This window comes from Tympanuchus pallidicinctus, unplaced genomic scaffold (assembly GCF_026119805.1).
Source record: "Tympanuchus pallidicinctus isolate F22 unplaced genomic scaffold, pur_lepc_1.0 scaffold32, whole genome shotgun sequence".
Classification (NCBI taxonomy): Eukaryota; Metazoa; Chordata; class Aves; order Galliformes; family Phasianidae; genus Tympanuchus; species Tympanuchus pallidicinctus.
In genome coordinates this window covers 3296045-3311816 of record NW_026294750.1, presented here as the reverse complement: position 1 = coordinate 3311816, position 15772 = coordinate 3296045, and the positions used below count along the sequence as shown (strand labels likewise).

The following is a 15772-nucleotide window of genomic DNA, read 5'->3' as shown; positions in this document are numbered from 1 at the left end:
ATCCCAACAAGGAGCAATCAGCTTTTCTTTTGGGGATCACCTAAAGCCCCCAGCCCCCTCCCCAGCCCCACGTTGCCTGCAGGGTGTGTAGGACCAAACTCCTGCGTCGCTTTTAAACTTGAAGTATTATAACTTGGGGAGCAGTTGAAGTCAGAGTTGGGCGGAGATCCATTTTCGAGCTGTCTTGACAACAGGCTCCAGCACAGCAAGATTAGATCTACTAATCACATTTATAAGGCGCCCAGGATCATGAATTGGGTATTTGGAGAATATCTGTCATTGTAACAATGTCATTTTCCAGCCTTCAGCGTGCACTGCTGTGTCCTCCAAGCCGTCACTATTGGACTTTTTGTTTTTGATAGAAACGTCTGCGTGGGGAAGAGGAGGCTCAAATGTATTCGTGGTATTGCTGCTGAGGTGCATGCTGTCTGCCACTCCTGATACTGGGGTGATATTGGGGTTATTTATGGATTTTTATCAGCTTTCTCATCGCCTGAGTTTACATGCATCCCTCAGCAGGCAGACACAGACCCGCTGCCCTCAAAAGCAGGCTGCTGCTGTCTGCAGCAAAGGGAAACACCTGAGAGAGACGTGCTCAACAAATCCAAGCTTGCAGCAGTGGTGCAGCAGTCACAGCATTGCATTCCGTGCACAGCAGCTGCTGTTCACCTGCAAGCACTGCAGCTCTGCGTTCCTCCTCGCACTGAGTGCTCTGGCGGCCACAGAAAACCCAAATCCTCACCTTGCAGGTACACATGAGATCACACACTCCTCCCAAAACACACAAGGCAGCAGAAAACTGTTCTGCTTTCTTTTAAGGAGAGGAGATCTCTTCATTTTCTAGCTACTTTTGCAACTTGCTCCATGCCTGCGGGTTGCTCTGCCTCCCTCTGCAACCTCTCCCATGGGGTGGGTTATCCTCTGCCAGTGGGTCCAGGCCCCTGTATGCCCTTAACTCAGGGAATTTTGTAGCAAAACCTCCCATCAGCTCAGCCTGGCCAGCAGCAGGATCCCAGAGGACCTCCTGCTCCAGGGATGACTTAGGGGAGCAGCAGTGTTTGCACAGAAACATTCAACTCTGAGCCAGGAGGAACAGTCTGCAAATCCAGACAGTTTGGACCAATGGGCTTCAGGTGCAAAACCAATTCTGAGAAGTTGCAAGCTTGCTCTCCTGCTTTTCCATTTGGAACAGTGTCACTTTCAGTTCTCCTTTGCTTTCAGCAAAAAACCCAACCAAAACAAAACAAAAAACCAACGCATTTCAGGTGATTGGAAGCACAACGCATGGGTGAAACAAAATGCTCACCAACCCCAGAGGATTTTGCTTCTCAAAATATCTGCAATTTGACTTGACCCCTCCGTGTCTCCATGCTCTGCAAACCCATCAGATGCATCTCAGAATAGGACCTGCCCTTGAATTGAAGCCCTTACAGCCCTGGGAGCCCAAAGCCACCATGCTGTGTCCTGGATCCCATTACAGACCCTGCTGTTCCCTCAGCCCCATGCATACAGTGTGGCTGTTTGCTCCAGCTTTATCTCCAAGTGGAGGGATGAGAAAGGCAGAGAGGGAAGGGAGGAGAAAATGACCCAGATCTGCTCCCACAAACTGCCACAGAGCCCATTAGGAGAGGGCAAACGCAGCTTGGGAATCCAGGTAAGTCACTCACTAACAAGATCCTCCCAGGCCTTTTAGCACATTCCTGGTCACAGCCAGTTCAGTTCCCAGCTGTAATTAAGTCTGGGCTGTGAGGCAGGAGATGCTGCAGCCGAGGTGTGGGGGGGGTCTGTCTGGGGTTGCAGGAGCACACAGGGCTGATGAGAAATGTTCTTTCTCAGGCAGGGGATGAGAGCATGCAGCACAGCAACCTGTGATGATGCCCTGAGCTGTGAGTCAGCTCCTGGGCAGGACACAGCCAGAAGCACCCATCGGGGCCCTGCACCGCAGCCAGGCAACCCCAGCCCCTCTTTCTGGCACTGGGGGATTGCAGTGACACAAGTGAGAGAAGCCAGAGCCTGCCCACAGAGTGCTGCTCCACCAGCTGCAGCTGGGAAGGTGATGGGCTGCCCATGCAGGGGCATGCGAGGTGGAAAGGTGACCTCATGCAGCCCTTTGTATCCTATTTCACCAATATCTGTGCCCAGCTTGGTGGCCGTGGTCTCACTCTGGGTCCTCAGAGTCCCCACTCAGGGGTGGCACTCAGGGAAGGCGCTCCCCTCGATGGATTCATCCCCATCTCGCTGCTCAGCCTTGATCATCTTCCCCCCACGTGAAAAAAGGAGCGGTGTCACCTCTGAGGTGATGCAGACAGGAGGTATTTGTGTTTCGTCTGCCGTCGTTTGCCGTTCCCAGCGATTTGTCACGCTCTGCTGACAACTCATTGGGGACCCGTGACACAGCGTGCCACCTATTAGCATGAGGACAAATCCTGACAGAGAAAGCATCCCTCCTCCACCTTGGAGACCTTTCCTCTCTTGGTTGCCCTGCTGGACACCAGCTGCTCCTTCCTAGGTGACAAGGGACAGCCAAACCAAGGGGACACAAACCATACGTGCAGACCCAGAGCGTGATGTGGAAGTGCCCTGAGCCCACATCAAACATTTTCTCCCTGCCCAGAGCCACCCCAGTCCTGGTCCCACCCTGCCCAGTGCCAGCATGTTGTCACCAGAAGGTGACACCTCCAGCTCCCCGTGGCCCCCAGCCCTCCCCTCTCCTCACCATCGCCTGTGCTTCCAGCAGAGAAAAATGCTTATTCTCCTTAATGTGCTATTGCAGCCCAGACAGGCATTGCACACACACATGCACACACACACTGACACACTCACACGCATACAGTCTCTGTGCTACCCATACCAAACCCCTGCCCAAACCACTGGGGACCACTCTATTTCTCCACACCGTTTCACCCCCAAGACTCCACCGCTCTCCCTTTGCTTTCAGCAGCCAAGCACGGATGAAATAACAGCAGGGATCAAACGACACCGAAATCAAGGCTATTCCTACCTGGCAGTCATTGATTTCCTTCCCCCTTTGCTGACATCACCGCTCCCTTCAGGTTAATACATGCACCACTTTCCTTATCTCTGCTCAGGATTACCTCATCGCAGCAAACCCAGCGCGCTCGCTCCTGCTCTGCCGAATGCCAGCACTGTGTCTGAACTGCAACTTCCCAACCAGAGGAAGGATTTCTCCAAACGCTGTTCCATCAGAGCCCTGATCTCTCCCTCATACGCTGACACACGGCTCTTTTTTTCTTACAGATCAGCTCTTTGCTCTCCAGTGCATGCTTCTGCTCCATGCAGACCGGATCGTTCCCTTTGCTTGCTTCTTGCACTTCAAACTGCAAAAGTGCTGTGTGCACACACACAAAAAACTTGGCATGCGTGCACACCAACATGTGCAGGAGCACTCACACAACTGCCCACCTTGCTGCTGAAATACAACACTTGCGGGGCTCCTCAGCTCATTTAGCTGTATGCTAACGTGCTGCATGCAAACCGTGCCCATAGAAGCAAGGTGAACGCACACAGATGCATGTCGTCTTCACAGATATTCACATCCTAATGAATTTTGACCAGCTGCTGATCGTTCTGCCCTAAAACAAAGAGAACTGACATTCTTTTTTGGCTAAGCACACCTCGTCCCCAAGAACAGCACCCCTGAAAGCCAGTGCCGTCTATTGGCTACAACGTAAATATTTACACCCCTCTGCACACACACAGACACACACACGGACACGTTTCCAAAGCACAAGAAGCAGGAGGTGAAGAAGCTCTTTGCAGCGCTGCTGCGCGGCCGCAGGAGGCGGTGCAGGTAATGCACGCACTGCTGCATGCAGGTGCGGGTGCACCGGTGCACTTCTGCCTCTCACCCACACAACCCCACCACGCAACGCTCCGAACAAAGAGAGAAAGAGAAAAACGCTGCCTTACTTTCTTCCGCTTATTCTTTTTTGGGTTTTTTTTTTTTCCTCTCTCTCTCTTCTCCTCCTCTATTTCAGGACTTTCCGCTGGAGGTGATGACAGAGAGGAACTTCACGCGGTCGGGCGGAGTGGGGGAAAGCGTTTCGTCGGCGGAGCGGAGATGGAACAAAAGCCACGGGAGCGGTGCTGAATAGGTGTCCTCCTAGTTGTCGGGAATCGTGTGGCTGTGTGTGGCGCGGGCGGGAGGGGCGGTGGGCAGCGGCCTCCCTCCCTCCCCCCCTTCCTGGGGACGGGGTGAGCTCAGAGCAGAGGGACCCTCCGCTACTCGCGCCGCACCGGGCTGCGGAGCCGAGCGCACGGCCGCACCCCGCAACAGCGTGTGGCCACGGCGGGGACAGCGGGGATGTAGAGACCGGGACAGAGGGGACACAGAGACGGGGACAGAGGGGATGCCGAGATGGGGACGGCAGGGATAAAGTGATGGGGACAATGGGGGATCTGCAATGGGGATGGTGGGGATACAGGGATGGGGAAGTGAGGATACAGGGATGGGGACAGTGGGGATACAGGGATGGGGACAGAAGGGATACAGTGGTGGGGACAGTGGGGATACAGTGGTGGGGACAGTAGGGACACAGTGACGGCGACACAGTAATGGGAACAGCAGGGATATAGTGATGGGGACAGTGGGGACAGAGGGACACAGCGATGGGGATGCAGTGATGGAAACAGTGGGGATGCAGTGGTGGGGACAGTGGGAATGCAGTCATGGGGACAGTAGGGACACAGTGATGGGGACACAGTAATGGGAACAGCAGGGATATAGTGATGGGGACAGTGAGGACAGAGGGACACAGCGATGGGGATGCAGTGGTGGGGACAGTGGGGATGCAGAGATAACGGCAGCAGGGATACGGTTGTGGGACAATGGGAATACTGTGATAGGAACAGCGAGGACACAGTGATGGGGACAGCAGGGATAAAGTGATGGGGACAATGGGGATACTGCAGTGGGGACAGTGGGGATACAGTGATGGGTACAGCAGGGATACAGAGATAAGGACAGCAGGGGCGCAGCGATGTGGACGGTGAGGACACAGCGATGGAGAGAGTGAGGATACAGGGATGGGGACAGAGGGACACAGTGATGGGGATACAGTGACAGGGACAGCGGGGATATAGTGATGGGGACCACGGGAACACAGCAATAGGGGCAGCAGGGATACAGAGACCAGGACAGCAGGGGTACGGTTATGGGGACAACGGGGATGCTGTGATAAGGACAGCGGGGACACAGTGATGGAGGCAGTGGGGATACAGTGATGAAGACTGTGGGAACACAGCGATGGGGACAGCAGGGACACAGCACTGGGGCCGCCCGGTGCCCTCTCCCCGTTCCTCCCCCTGCTTTGTCTCCATCCCAGTCTCCCAGCCAGGCAGACACAAAGAGCCTCTGACCTGGGAGGAGAAATACGCCTCGCCTCCTCGAGAAAATCCGCCCCAGCGCCCCGAGGTGAGCTTTTGGCAGCAGGGAATTAAAAATAGCTGCTGTGGCTCCAAGTCGGAGACAGCACTCCTTCCCTAATGAGTGTAATTAGCACGGAGCGGACGGAAGCGCGGCTCCCCGGCTGCTCCCCGTGTTGCTCAGTGTCTCCGAGTGCCACTCGCTGACGTCTCCTCCATGCACGCTGTGGAAGTGGTGTTTTCCCACATCCAGGAGCTGTGCCTGGATCAGCTCCTTGGCTGCCCTGAGCTCTTCCTCTGTCCCTGTGACACAATAAAGGTGTTCCAATGGAACGAATCCCCAAAAGCACAACCTGAGGCTTCTGTGTTATGCGAGAGCAAAGAGAAGTCGGATCTGGGACCTTTTCTCCTGCTTGCTTCTATCCGTTCTCTGAAGCACTCATAAATCCTGGTTGTACCAATGGGGGGCTCAGGAGGGGGGTCAGGCAGGCTGCAGGCTCACAGTGCCCCACAGATCCTCCTCCCACGTCTGTGTCCAACCACCAACAAGCAGAGCATCGCCTCACCATCCCCTGCCATGGGGACAGGCATGGGGACAAGGCCACCTCTCCGCTTTCTGCCCCATTGGTGACCCCAGAGATCTCCATTCTGCTTAAGCACTGTTGGCTGCGGGTGGGCACAGCACTGAGGACACAGCAGAGTCCACCCAGAGCATCCCTCCCTGAGCGTGGCGCAGACGAAACACCTTTGAGAGCGATGCGTTGGGCAGCTCATTAGCTGATGGGGTTAATGAACTTCTCTATGGGTTCCCTGCAGCCAGGGCTGGGCACGGGGTGAGCTGTGGGTGCATCAGGTCAGGAGCTGCTGCACCTCTCATGGCATCTGCTCAGCTCTGACACGGTGCTCACTTGGGCTTTTTTTTAATTGTCTTGATGTCCCTCATTTGCATAATCCCCACAATGCAGTGCAGCAGGACTTTTGCTCTGAGCTAATAAATAGATGACAAAAATAAATGTGTCATGTAAGATTTGCTTCCATTTCTTTCCCCCTTTGTGAGCGAGCTATCACCAAGAAATGATGCTGGCGGAGCTGATCTCCCAGGAGCTGTCAGGCTGGGCTGCCTTGAGCAGCAAAGCTTGGTTTTGCCCATGGAACACAACTTGGCCAGATGTTAGAGCGAGTTGTGCGAGCTGAGAGCATCAGGAGGAGGAAACGTCTGCACTCCTCAGTCCCTCTGCATTGCTCCCTATTGAGATGGTCCTGCAAAATCAGCCCCAGGGCTGCAGGCAAAAGGCATTCAGAAATCCATTGCTGAGGTTGCAGTGTGTCCATGTCCAGGCAGGTGCTGGCAGTGCTCTATTTTCAGAGTGATTTTCTTCAAAATCACCACGCAGCTCTTGGTGCTTGCAGTAGAGACGGCACCATTTAGGAAATGAGCTCCCTGAGCCAAGAGAAAGAGTGATCGCTCAGCTGTGAGCATCCAAGGGGACTCCTGAGGCTGGAACAGCACCATGTGTTTCCTACAGGATGATTCCTCCTGCAAGACTGTATTTCTCACTTCGAGGAACTTGGCTGGATGGCACCCAGTGAACCGAAGGGAACAAACTCAGAGTCCTACAGGAGAGGCTGAAATCCCATCCCCAGGGCTCTGCATGGCTGCATGCCCTTGGGGCTGGGATGCATGGCAGCAGTGTGGGGTCAGGGATGAACTGCCTAACTCATCTCTGTGCAATGCAGGATGTGGATGTGAGAGCAGAGAGCAGCAGGACGCATTGGGTCCCACAAGGTTTAGGAGCTTTGCACCGGGTGCTGGCAGCTCTGCATCTCTTAGGCCATCTTTTCTCCTCCCCACAGCCCTGTGAGTCAGGAGGATTCTCAGCTCTCATATAAAAGCATTTCCAACTGTGTTGTTTGTGCTGGAAAATGTGAATCCTAATGGGTAGGAGCTAGAAGAGAAATAAAGACCTGATAATATACGAGCTTCCTTTTTTTTTCTTTTCTTTTAGAGCCCTGGCCCGCTTTAAATCACTTTTATGGCCTTACACAACTGCCTTCTGGCACGCGGATGCTCAAGCCTGGTGTTGCTGAAAAGATGGATTCACAACTGCTGGTCAGTGGAGGAAGAAGCACTGCGTGTGCTTCCCAAAGCATCCAGTGCAAGAGCTTCAGCTGCATCCATTGGTATTTCACACATCCTGGGATGGGGACCCCTAGCAGAAAGACTCCACGTCCTGTTGGTGAGGTCTGCAGCCAGTGCCAGGTGGGTTGGTGGGCGCTGAGCAGCAGAAGGCAGTGGCAGGAAGGTGTCAGGAGGAACAAAACGTGGAGAGAGGTGGAAATCAGATGAGTGATGGGTGCGAGGCGCAGAGGAGCGCAGAGCATCCCTCCAGGATGTGGTGGATAATTTCCCCCTTCCCCAAAGCACTGCGGTGAGGGGATGGGATCATCCATCTTCATTACATCCCCAGAAGAGGATCTGTCAGGTTGTGGTGTAAAGGCAATCGATAGCCCCAAGGGCTCACTGCGTGCTGGGCTGTGCTGCACACGTGTGCTGCCCCTGCTCCCTGCTCTCCATGGCACAGGGGACACCAGGTATTGCCACACACTGCCTGCACCCACATGCTTTTTCAGCTCAGACCAACCAGGTGTTTTCTTTTCCCCTTCTTGCCACAGCCTGGCACCTTGCTGATTCTTTTCCATCAGCTCCCAGCAAAGCTCCTGCAAGAAAACCTCCCAGAAGAGCTTCTCTCCAGGGAGCCAAAACCCCCACTGAAACATCGACCTGCTCACGTGCAATCACATGAGCCCACCTATACTGCACACCTAATTCACACCCAATGCCCACAACACCTTCTGCAAAGATATCCAAGAGAAGCTCAGCACAGGACACACTCCTTGTCCCCTCTGCCTTCATGCAGAGGGCAGGAAGGTAACCAATGGAAGAAATAAAGGGGAAGGTCCAAACAACAGGTGATGCTGAGCCCCAGCAGCACTTGGGCTTGCGCCCATTTATCTCACTGAATGCCCACCCTTGGGACCGTTCCCTGGGCAGGTGCCTGTGAGCATCCTGCTTTGCAGCAGGGAGATTCACTGTTTGCAGCTTTCAAAGCCCCGTGCCCAAGCCCCTGCTGCAAAGCAGAAGTCTCACCCAAGATGAGCCCCATCCATCTTCCTCTCAGCTCGGCCGCACGGCTAAAAACAAGCCAATAAAGTAGCAATCACCTTGGAGCAGCAGCAGCTCTATTAAAGCACAGCGGGCTGCAGCACCTGCGCCCCAACTCCACAAACCAAAGCCACGAAGCCTCCTCCTGCTCACTGTGCCCCATGTCACGGTGTGAGGACCCAGCCCTGTGGCCCCAGGCCTGGCTGCACCCCACTCTGCTCCTCCACGGATGCTGCCTTTCCATGTATAGCACACAACCAGTTCCCAGCCTGCAAAAAGGGCAGTGCTCACCTTGCACCTCTGCTCAGTTCCAGCAGCTTTCAGGCCCCAGTTGGGACCCCCACCCACCAGCTGGGGCTGCTCCTGTGCCTCCTTGAAAAGCAGAAGGGGATCACAGGGATGCGATGTGCTGGATGTTTGCATCAGTTCCCATTGCAAACGCTCGTTTGTCATGTAGATCTCCTGGCATTTTTTTAAAGGGTAGATTAATTTAGGGGAGTTCTCAGATCCAATTTCCTCTGGCAATGGCTCTATTAGGCTGTGCACAGCAGAGATACAGGCTCCTGTCCTCCTGCTGCTACTGATGGAATTTGATTCCACGCTGCCAAATCTGCAGGGCTGCAAACACATTCTCACTCTTGATTAATGTGAGTAATTTCTGCTTGAAAGAAGGTTGAAATGAGCAGCCAAGGGGAAGCGAGCGGTGAGGGTTCCCCCCCACATCCCTCCTCCTCCCCCATCCCTCGCCGCTGTTTGCATTTTCCCAGCTCTGGCATAGAGCTGAGGGATAAACAAAAATGCTGGCCCCGTTTCAAGAGCAGCAGAAGGTGTGGGAGCAGGGGGCACCTCGCTGGGTACCAGGCTTTGCTGCTCTCCTGCAATGCAACGCAATGCAAGGCGAGAGGTTTGGGGCTGAGAGGAGGAGCAGCACGGGGTGGGCTGCACGTGGAGGTGCCTGCACAGCTCTCCAGATGGGGAGCTGCTATATTGCTGCATGCCAAGGTGGGCTGTGACCCTGCTCAGCACCCACAGCCCCACCTGCCCCACATGGAGCTGCTGTGCCATAGTGGCAGCTGGATTGGGAGCTGCTCCCCAGCGACGTCCCGGCTCCTCCATCCCCTCCCTTGGGAGCGGTGGTGGCTGTGCATCTCCTTTTCCATTTATTTTCATAAGGAAGGAGGAAGAGAGAGAGAGAGACACACACATCCTAATCTGGCAAAATGTCAGCGAGTGATTCAGAGAAGAGGCGAGCAGCAGAGAGAGACGGCCCACACAGGAGAATTGTTTCTGATTTCCAAATGTCAGCATGTCCTTTAATTAAATGCTGATTAACAGGGGACGTGATCCCTTGCTGCTGGTTAACACCGCTCTCCGTGGGGCTCCAGGGCGATGCCACAGGCTGTGTGCACCCATGGGATCAGCTGGGGGAATGAGGCCTGGGGTTTGCACTGCTCCAGATGCGCTGAAAGGTGCTGGTTCTGCTGCTGTGCATCTTGGTGACACGGGGGGGAACCCTGTTGTGCCCTGACCCCGTTGCCCCATCTGCCTTCTGAGCAGGGCTGTGATCACACTGGAGGTTTATTATCTTTGGATGAAAGTTGCATCAGATCTACCACAGTGAAACAGCATGCAGACCCCGACGTGAATGCTCTTACTGCTGTCAGAGCAGCTCTTTTCTTCCTCAGCTTCTCTCTGTTTTCTGTACACTTATGCAAAGCTGCAAAAATGCCGTGGCATTTCGGATTGCCAGAAACGCCATTGTGCTTCAGATCCCCCAAAACACCACTGCATTTGGGATCCCCCAAAAACACCTTATGCGTCTAACAGCGTCCCAAAGCCCTGTCACTCTTTGTCCTCTGGGCTGGAAGTCAACAGAGAGGTTAGGAGAGCTGTATCTGCCCTGGGTGATGGCAAACCCTCCCTTGACCCTACAAGTGGAGAGCAGATGTACAGTCCTAACTGCATCTCCTCTCCCTGACCCCATTCCCTTGCACTGGGGTGGATTTTCCCCTGTGGGGCAGGGAGGTGGCACACGGGTGCAGCAGCTCTGTGGCATTTGGGATGGTTTGGGTTGATCAAGCTGTGGGTTCTGTGCTGGGTGCTGACTGAGGTTTGCAGGGCTGCTATTGCTGCAGGTTGCTATACGGCTGCTATAGGTTTATGGAGACCACAGGGGCATGCTCTGCTCCGCACCCCAAGCATCTGCTGATCACAAGTTGCACACTGAGGCTCTCAGCCTGCTCACAGACATTCACCCTGCACAGCCCCACGTTACACCACGTGCACGGAGCACCTCATGCAAGCAAAGCCCACGAGGTGACGAGGCTGCAATCACATGCCAGACAGGTTTAAAGCTGAAGAAACAGCCTGTACTTAAAATCACACTTTCCAGTACAGCACAGGAAAAGCTTTCACGCTTATCTCCCCATCTCCAACCGCGCACGGCTCTGCGCGTTGCCCCCTCCTCTTCTCTCTCCCCATCACCTCGCAGAACAGCGCGGCCGATGCTCGGCTTTGCGTCCCGGTGCCCGCGCATCCCTCAGCAACAAGTTCGTCCCGCAGCGCTGCCGCCTATTCCCAAGCGCCACCTGACGGCACCGACCTCGCCACTGAGACATCAGACACGGACACAAAGCAGCCCCACACCGGCACCGGAGCCGTGGGGATTGGAAACAGCAGCGGGGTTGAGCGCATCCTGCTTGCAGCGCCTTGCCCTGCGCTGGGGCAGAGCGCAGCTGTGATTGTGCCGAAAAATCGAGAGCACCAAAGTTCCTCCAAGCTGCCCAGAAATCAGACAGGTGCTGCTTGGGGCACCCCTATGGCTCTTCCTCTCTTTAATTCTGCTTGAGAAAGCAGCTCTGTGTGTCTAACTGGGGGGGGCAATAAGCCCCACGCACTTCCAACCCAGCAGTGGGGAAGAAGTCACTACTTTCTCCCCCCCCCCAGCAAAGGGTTTTGCCACTCTGGTGTCATCCCTGCCGCCCTCTGCAGAGATGCAGCCACACAGCACTCGGGGGCTGTACAAAACCCCCTCCACACCCAAATGGGAGGGCATCCCCCCCAGCACAACCCGAGGTCAGCACGCAGTACAGCTCACTTAACCCACATGGGTGCAATGGGGAGGGGAAGGCCAGTTCTCCCTTCCCACCCCCCAGCCTGGCACCCCGTTACAGGGTCAGATGAAGGCATCACCAGATCAGGGTGTGCTGTGAGAGCAGAGGGGAATAGAACTCAGCCCTCGGAAATGGAATAGAACTCATCAATAGGAGACAGAGAACAGAACTTCCCTTCCTGCCCATCCCTCCCTGCCCCCCTGGGAGCATCGGGGACCCCTCACTGCACACTAAGCACGAAGCAGGGCAGCACCCAGTTCCCCGAGGACGGATCTTACCGGGGAGATCCCAGCTCAGCTCCCTGCAGCAGCCAATATTGCAATGCCCCACAGTGCCACCGGGACACCGACACACAGACAGCGACACGACGGCACCCAGCGGGAGGGAGAGCGGCGGGGATTGTATGGGAGGGGTGGGAAGGGGATGAATCATTTCAGCCAGATTTCCATATTCCCCCTGCTGGAAAATTCAAGTCTGCTCCGAGTTTGAATCCCAAATGTGATTGCTTTCGGATCCCCGCCTCGGAAGGACGTACCTCTCAGCAGCCGGTCCTGCCGGGATCATCGCTGTCCGCTCTTTCCATGCCGTCCACCTGCCGGCAGGCGCTGCCTTCTGTTCCCGCTGAGCATCACATTTGCTTTGAACACGGAGATAGTTAAAAGCTGCAACTTAAGGACTCGAAGCGGGGGGGGGGGGGGGGGTTGCAGGGAGGTGGACAGACTCACTGAGCATGAGAAGCAGCCATTGGCTCTGCTTCCCCACTACTCTACCAGTGGGTTAGGCTGCACATGTGTCAGCCTTCCCCCTGCTTCCCCATCACCGTGCTTTGTGCTGGGCAGGCTGTGTTTCTTGCTGGGGTTGGAAGCCCCCAGCTTGCACCTGCCCCGTGCACTGGGGTGGATGCTGCCCCAAAGCCCCCCCCTTGCTGTGCACCATATGGCACGAGGCATTTAATTTCCTTCGGGACTGCGATGCACGGAGCTGGCAGGTTTCTTCACGGGCCTTTGCTTAACCCCCTGTAGACCCATCCGTGCCAATTGCCTGCATGGGTGGAACAAAGCGCTTCCCGAATTCACCACTCCCTGCTTCCTTCCCCATTTGTGTGGAGCTCTTCCTTTGAGCTGCAGCCAGGGCAGCAGGATCGGGTCCTGCTTTCAAGCTCTGTATCCAGGCAGGTGAGATCTGTTCTGTGGAAGAGGAGCCCGGTTCCAGTCCTTCACACCCTTGCCTGCCTGCTCGGTGTCAGCCCGTGCGAGATGGATCTTGCCCAGTGAAATAGCTGAGCCTTTAAGTCAGCAACACTGCAAGAGGCCAGGAGCTCCGCAGGGCTCTGCACGCACAGGTGGAGCTGCTGAGCTTCCACAGGTCCTCCTGGGATGGTTTTCTCTGCAACCCACTTTCCTTGCCACATGTGAGTCCCTTACTGACATGAGAGTCCCCCACTTGGACACATCCCTATGCAACAGCGTGGAGCTGTGGCGCTGGCAGTAGAAGTAACAATCGCTTTGCGTTGTGCACATGAGGAGCATGGAGAATGGATTTGCAGCCTTCATGGACTTTGTTTCTTAACAAAAGCACAGAGAGCAAGAAATGTAATCACTTTACACTGCTGCTGTCACAAAATAAAGAGGGATCCTGCTCACCCCCAGCAAACACTGAATCATTCAGCTCTGTTTGCAGATCCCATTGGGGAAATCTGTTTCGTTGTTTGGTTCAGCCCAAGATTGCAAGAGCTGGGAACTGAGGTTTGCCGTGTGTTCAATGCATGGGATGCAGATGCTGGCAGCACTGCTGAACCCAGGGATATTGCTTCCCAGAGGCAAAGACTCAAAGCAAACTGAAGCTGTTGGCACAGAGACACATTGCACACTGCTGAGGAGGGACAGAACGCATTATTGCAGCACTGGGATGAATAGCAAGGTGAATTCCTGCAAATTTGCAGTGAACTGCAAGAAATGCAACGCTTGCACAACCTGTGATACGGTTGGACTGTTTGCAATGCATCCCTGGCTACAGAAGTTTTACAGCCTTGCAAATTCCAGGAGCTGCTGCAGTGAATATTGAGAAAGCATCCCACTGCTAGAGCGCATCGAGGTGGATTTCTGCAGCACCGAGCTCCGCAGAGGGGAGGGATGGGGATTCCCGTGGGGTATTTCAGCGCGGTGCAGCGCAGAGCTCTTCCAAAGCCACTGGAGGGATGCTCCTACAGCTCGGAAGGTGTTTTTCCCAAATCCACCCGCTAGCGGGCAGTAGGAGCAGAGCTGGGGAGGGAGGCGACCCCCGGGAATTGCAAGGGAGGGGTCGTCTGACTTCAAGATATTGCAGGCGAGGTGTAACAGCTGTGGCCCAGAGCAAACCCGCGGATGTGTCACCCCCCACCCCATGCAATAAGAACAGCCAAAACTGCGGGGCGGTGGTGGGAAATGCGAGCTGTGGGGGTTTCTTGGAGCAACGAAGCTCGGGTAGGAGACCGGGTGTCACAGCTCAGCCCGGGCGGGGGGGTGATGGACCGGATGGACCGGCAATGGGGTGGCACAGAGCCGCCCCTGCCTGGCTTTGGGCTGATGGGCGCAGCCTGGCACCTGACAGACGGCCGTTTCTGCACAGAGCCACGAGGTGGAAGCATTTTCCAAAAACTCCTGCGGTGCTTTGGGAGCCGCCACGGAGCGGGGCTGCGGGACGTGCTGAGAAAGGATGAGCAGGGATACGGGACACAGGGATAAAAGCCCAGGGAAAGCCTCAGCCCGTGGTGTCAGCTGCTGCCGTCGCCAATCCGATGGGGTTACCTGGGATGTCTGTTCCATCCCTGCAGCTCGGGGATCTTTCCACCTCAGAGAAAGGCAGTGTGCAGCTCCGGGCCGGGGATGCAGCAGCTCTGTTGTACAGGAACCATTTTTCCTCCTTCAAACAGAACTTGAATCTGCTGCAGCTCTGTGCAGCCCACCCTCTATCCCGTTTCACAGAGAGGCATTGCAGATAGCTGGACACCCCTCTACCCCTCCCTATCTCCTCATCCTCTGTGTCCTGCTGCTCGTATCCTCCTTGTTTCTCACCCAAGGTGGTGCAGCTGAAAGCAGGACTGCTTGGCATAGCACCGTTCTTTGCCCAACCCAACCTGCTGCATCATATCAATCAGCTGTGCCTTATCAGAAAGGGAAGCAGACAGCTGCTCCAGCCCCACAGACCCTCCCAGCTGGGCAGGGATGGCTGGCACTTTGCAGTGCATGGCACATATCAGTGGTTCTGTCCCAGCCAGGAGAGTTTGGCTGCTGCCCAGGGTCTGGCACCAAATGGGTTGCACAGCCCCTGTTCGCATCCTCATGGCCATGAGCAGTGAGACCTCTCTCCTGTAAAACCTCAGTGCTGAGTGTGCTAAAATATCTCCCTGAAGCATTTTGTGAGTCTGAGGATAAAGGATTTGGCAGCAAGGAAATGGTGCCAAGATTTGTCCTCATGGTTGAGGGCTCCTCCTGCTCAGTGCCCATCAGCCTTGAACGAGGCCCTGCACCTCTTCCCCACTGGAGATGGGGCACCTTTATTAACTGTGGGGTGAAATATGGTAAAAACCCAATAGAGGATCACACGTGGGTGTTGCACTGCTCTGACAGATGTGCTCAGCTCCCAGCTCTTTGGGGGGTTACAAGCAGCATCTGCTTGTGGGCAGACCCCAGGACCAGGGCACAGAAGTCATTTGCTCCAGCATCCCAATGTATGACAGCATAAATGCAGAGAGTCCAGCTTGGTATGCAGAAATGCCTTGACATTTAGCCCTCCCTTATGCTTGTTTAATAAGTAAACAGCTAAAAATACACTGGTTATACCCAAGGGGCTTTGGAGAAGCACTAAACCAAGAGAGGGAAGGCTGAGTGCTGGGTAGCAGAGCTGGTATTTTCTCTCACTCTCAGTTCTACATTGAAGTAGCTTTATGGACTTTATTCCTGGCTTGAAGCAGCATGAGCACAAGCAGAATCAGGCTCAGCATCTGCAAATACAGACCTCTTCTGTGGTGTGGATTGATGTGATCTGTGAGACAACAAGAGCAGAGATGTATCCAGAGCTTTCTTGCCTAAAATATGTATTTTGCTTTTTTTCTGGTGGAGTCACACACGTG

General features: G+C 54.9%; 1 protein-coding gene across 3 annotated transcripts in view; it reads right to left on the bottom strand.

Moving 5' to 3' along the window:
* The window catches only part of BLACAT1 (BLACAT1 overlapping LEMD1 locus), a 29319-nt gene extending 15472 nt beyond the window's left edge, over window positions 1-13847 (bottom strand). The window contains exon 1 of one of the 3 annotated variants that reach the window (XM_052698345.1): window positions 12197-13847. In XM_052698345.1, the coding sequence (XP_052554305.1) occupies window positions 12197-12225 (29 nt within the window). In that variant the 5' untranslated portion in view covers window positions 12226-13847. The other 2 variants (XM_052698348.1, XM_052698346.1) reach the window with 2 other exon arrangements.
* Between the last annotated feature and the right edge of the window lie 1925 nt (window positions 13848-15772).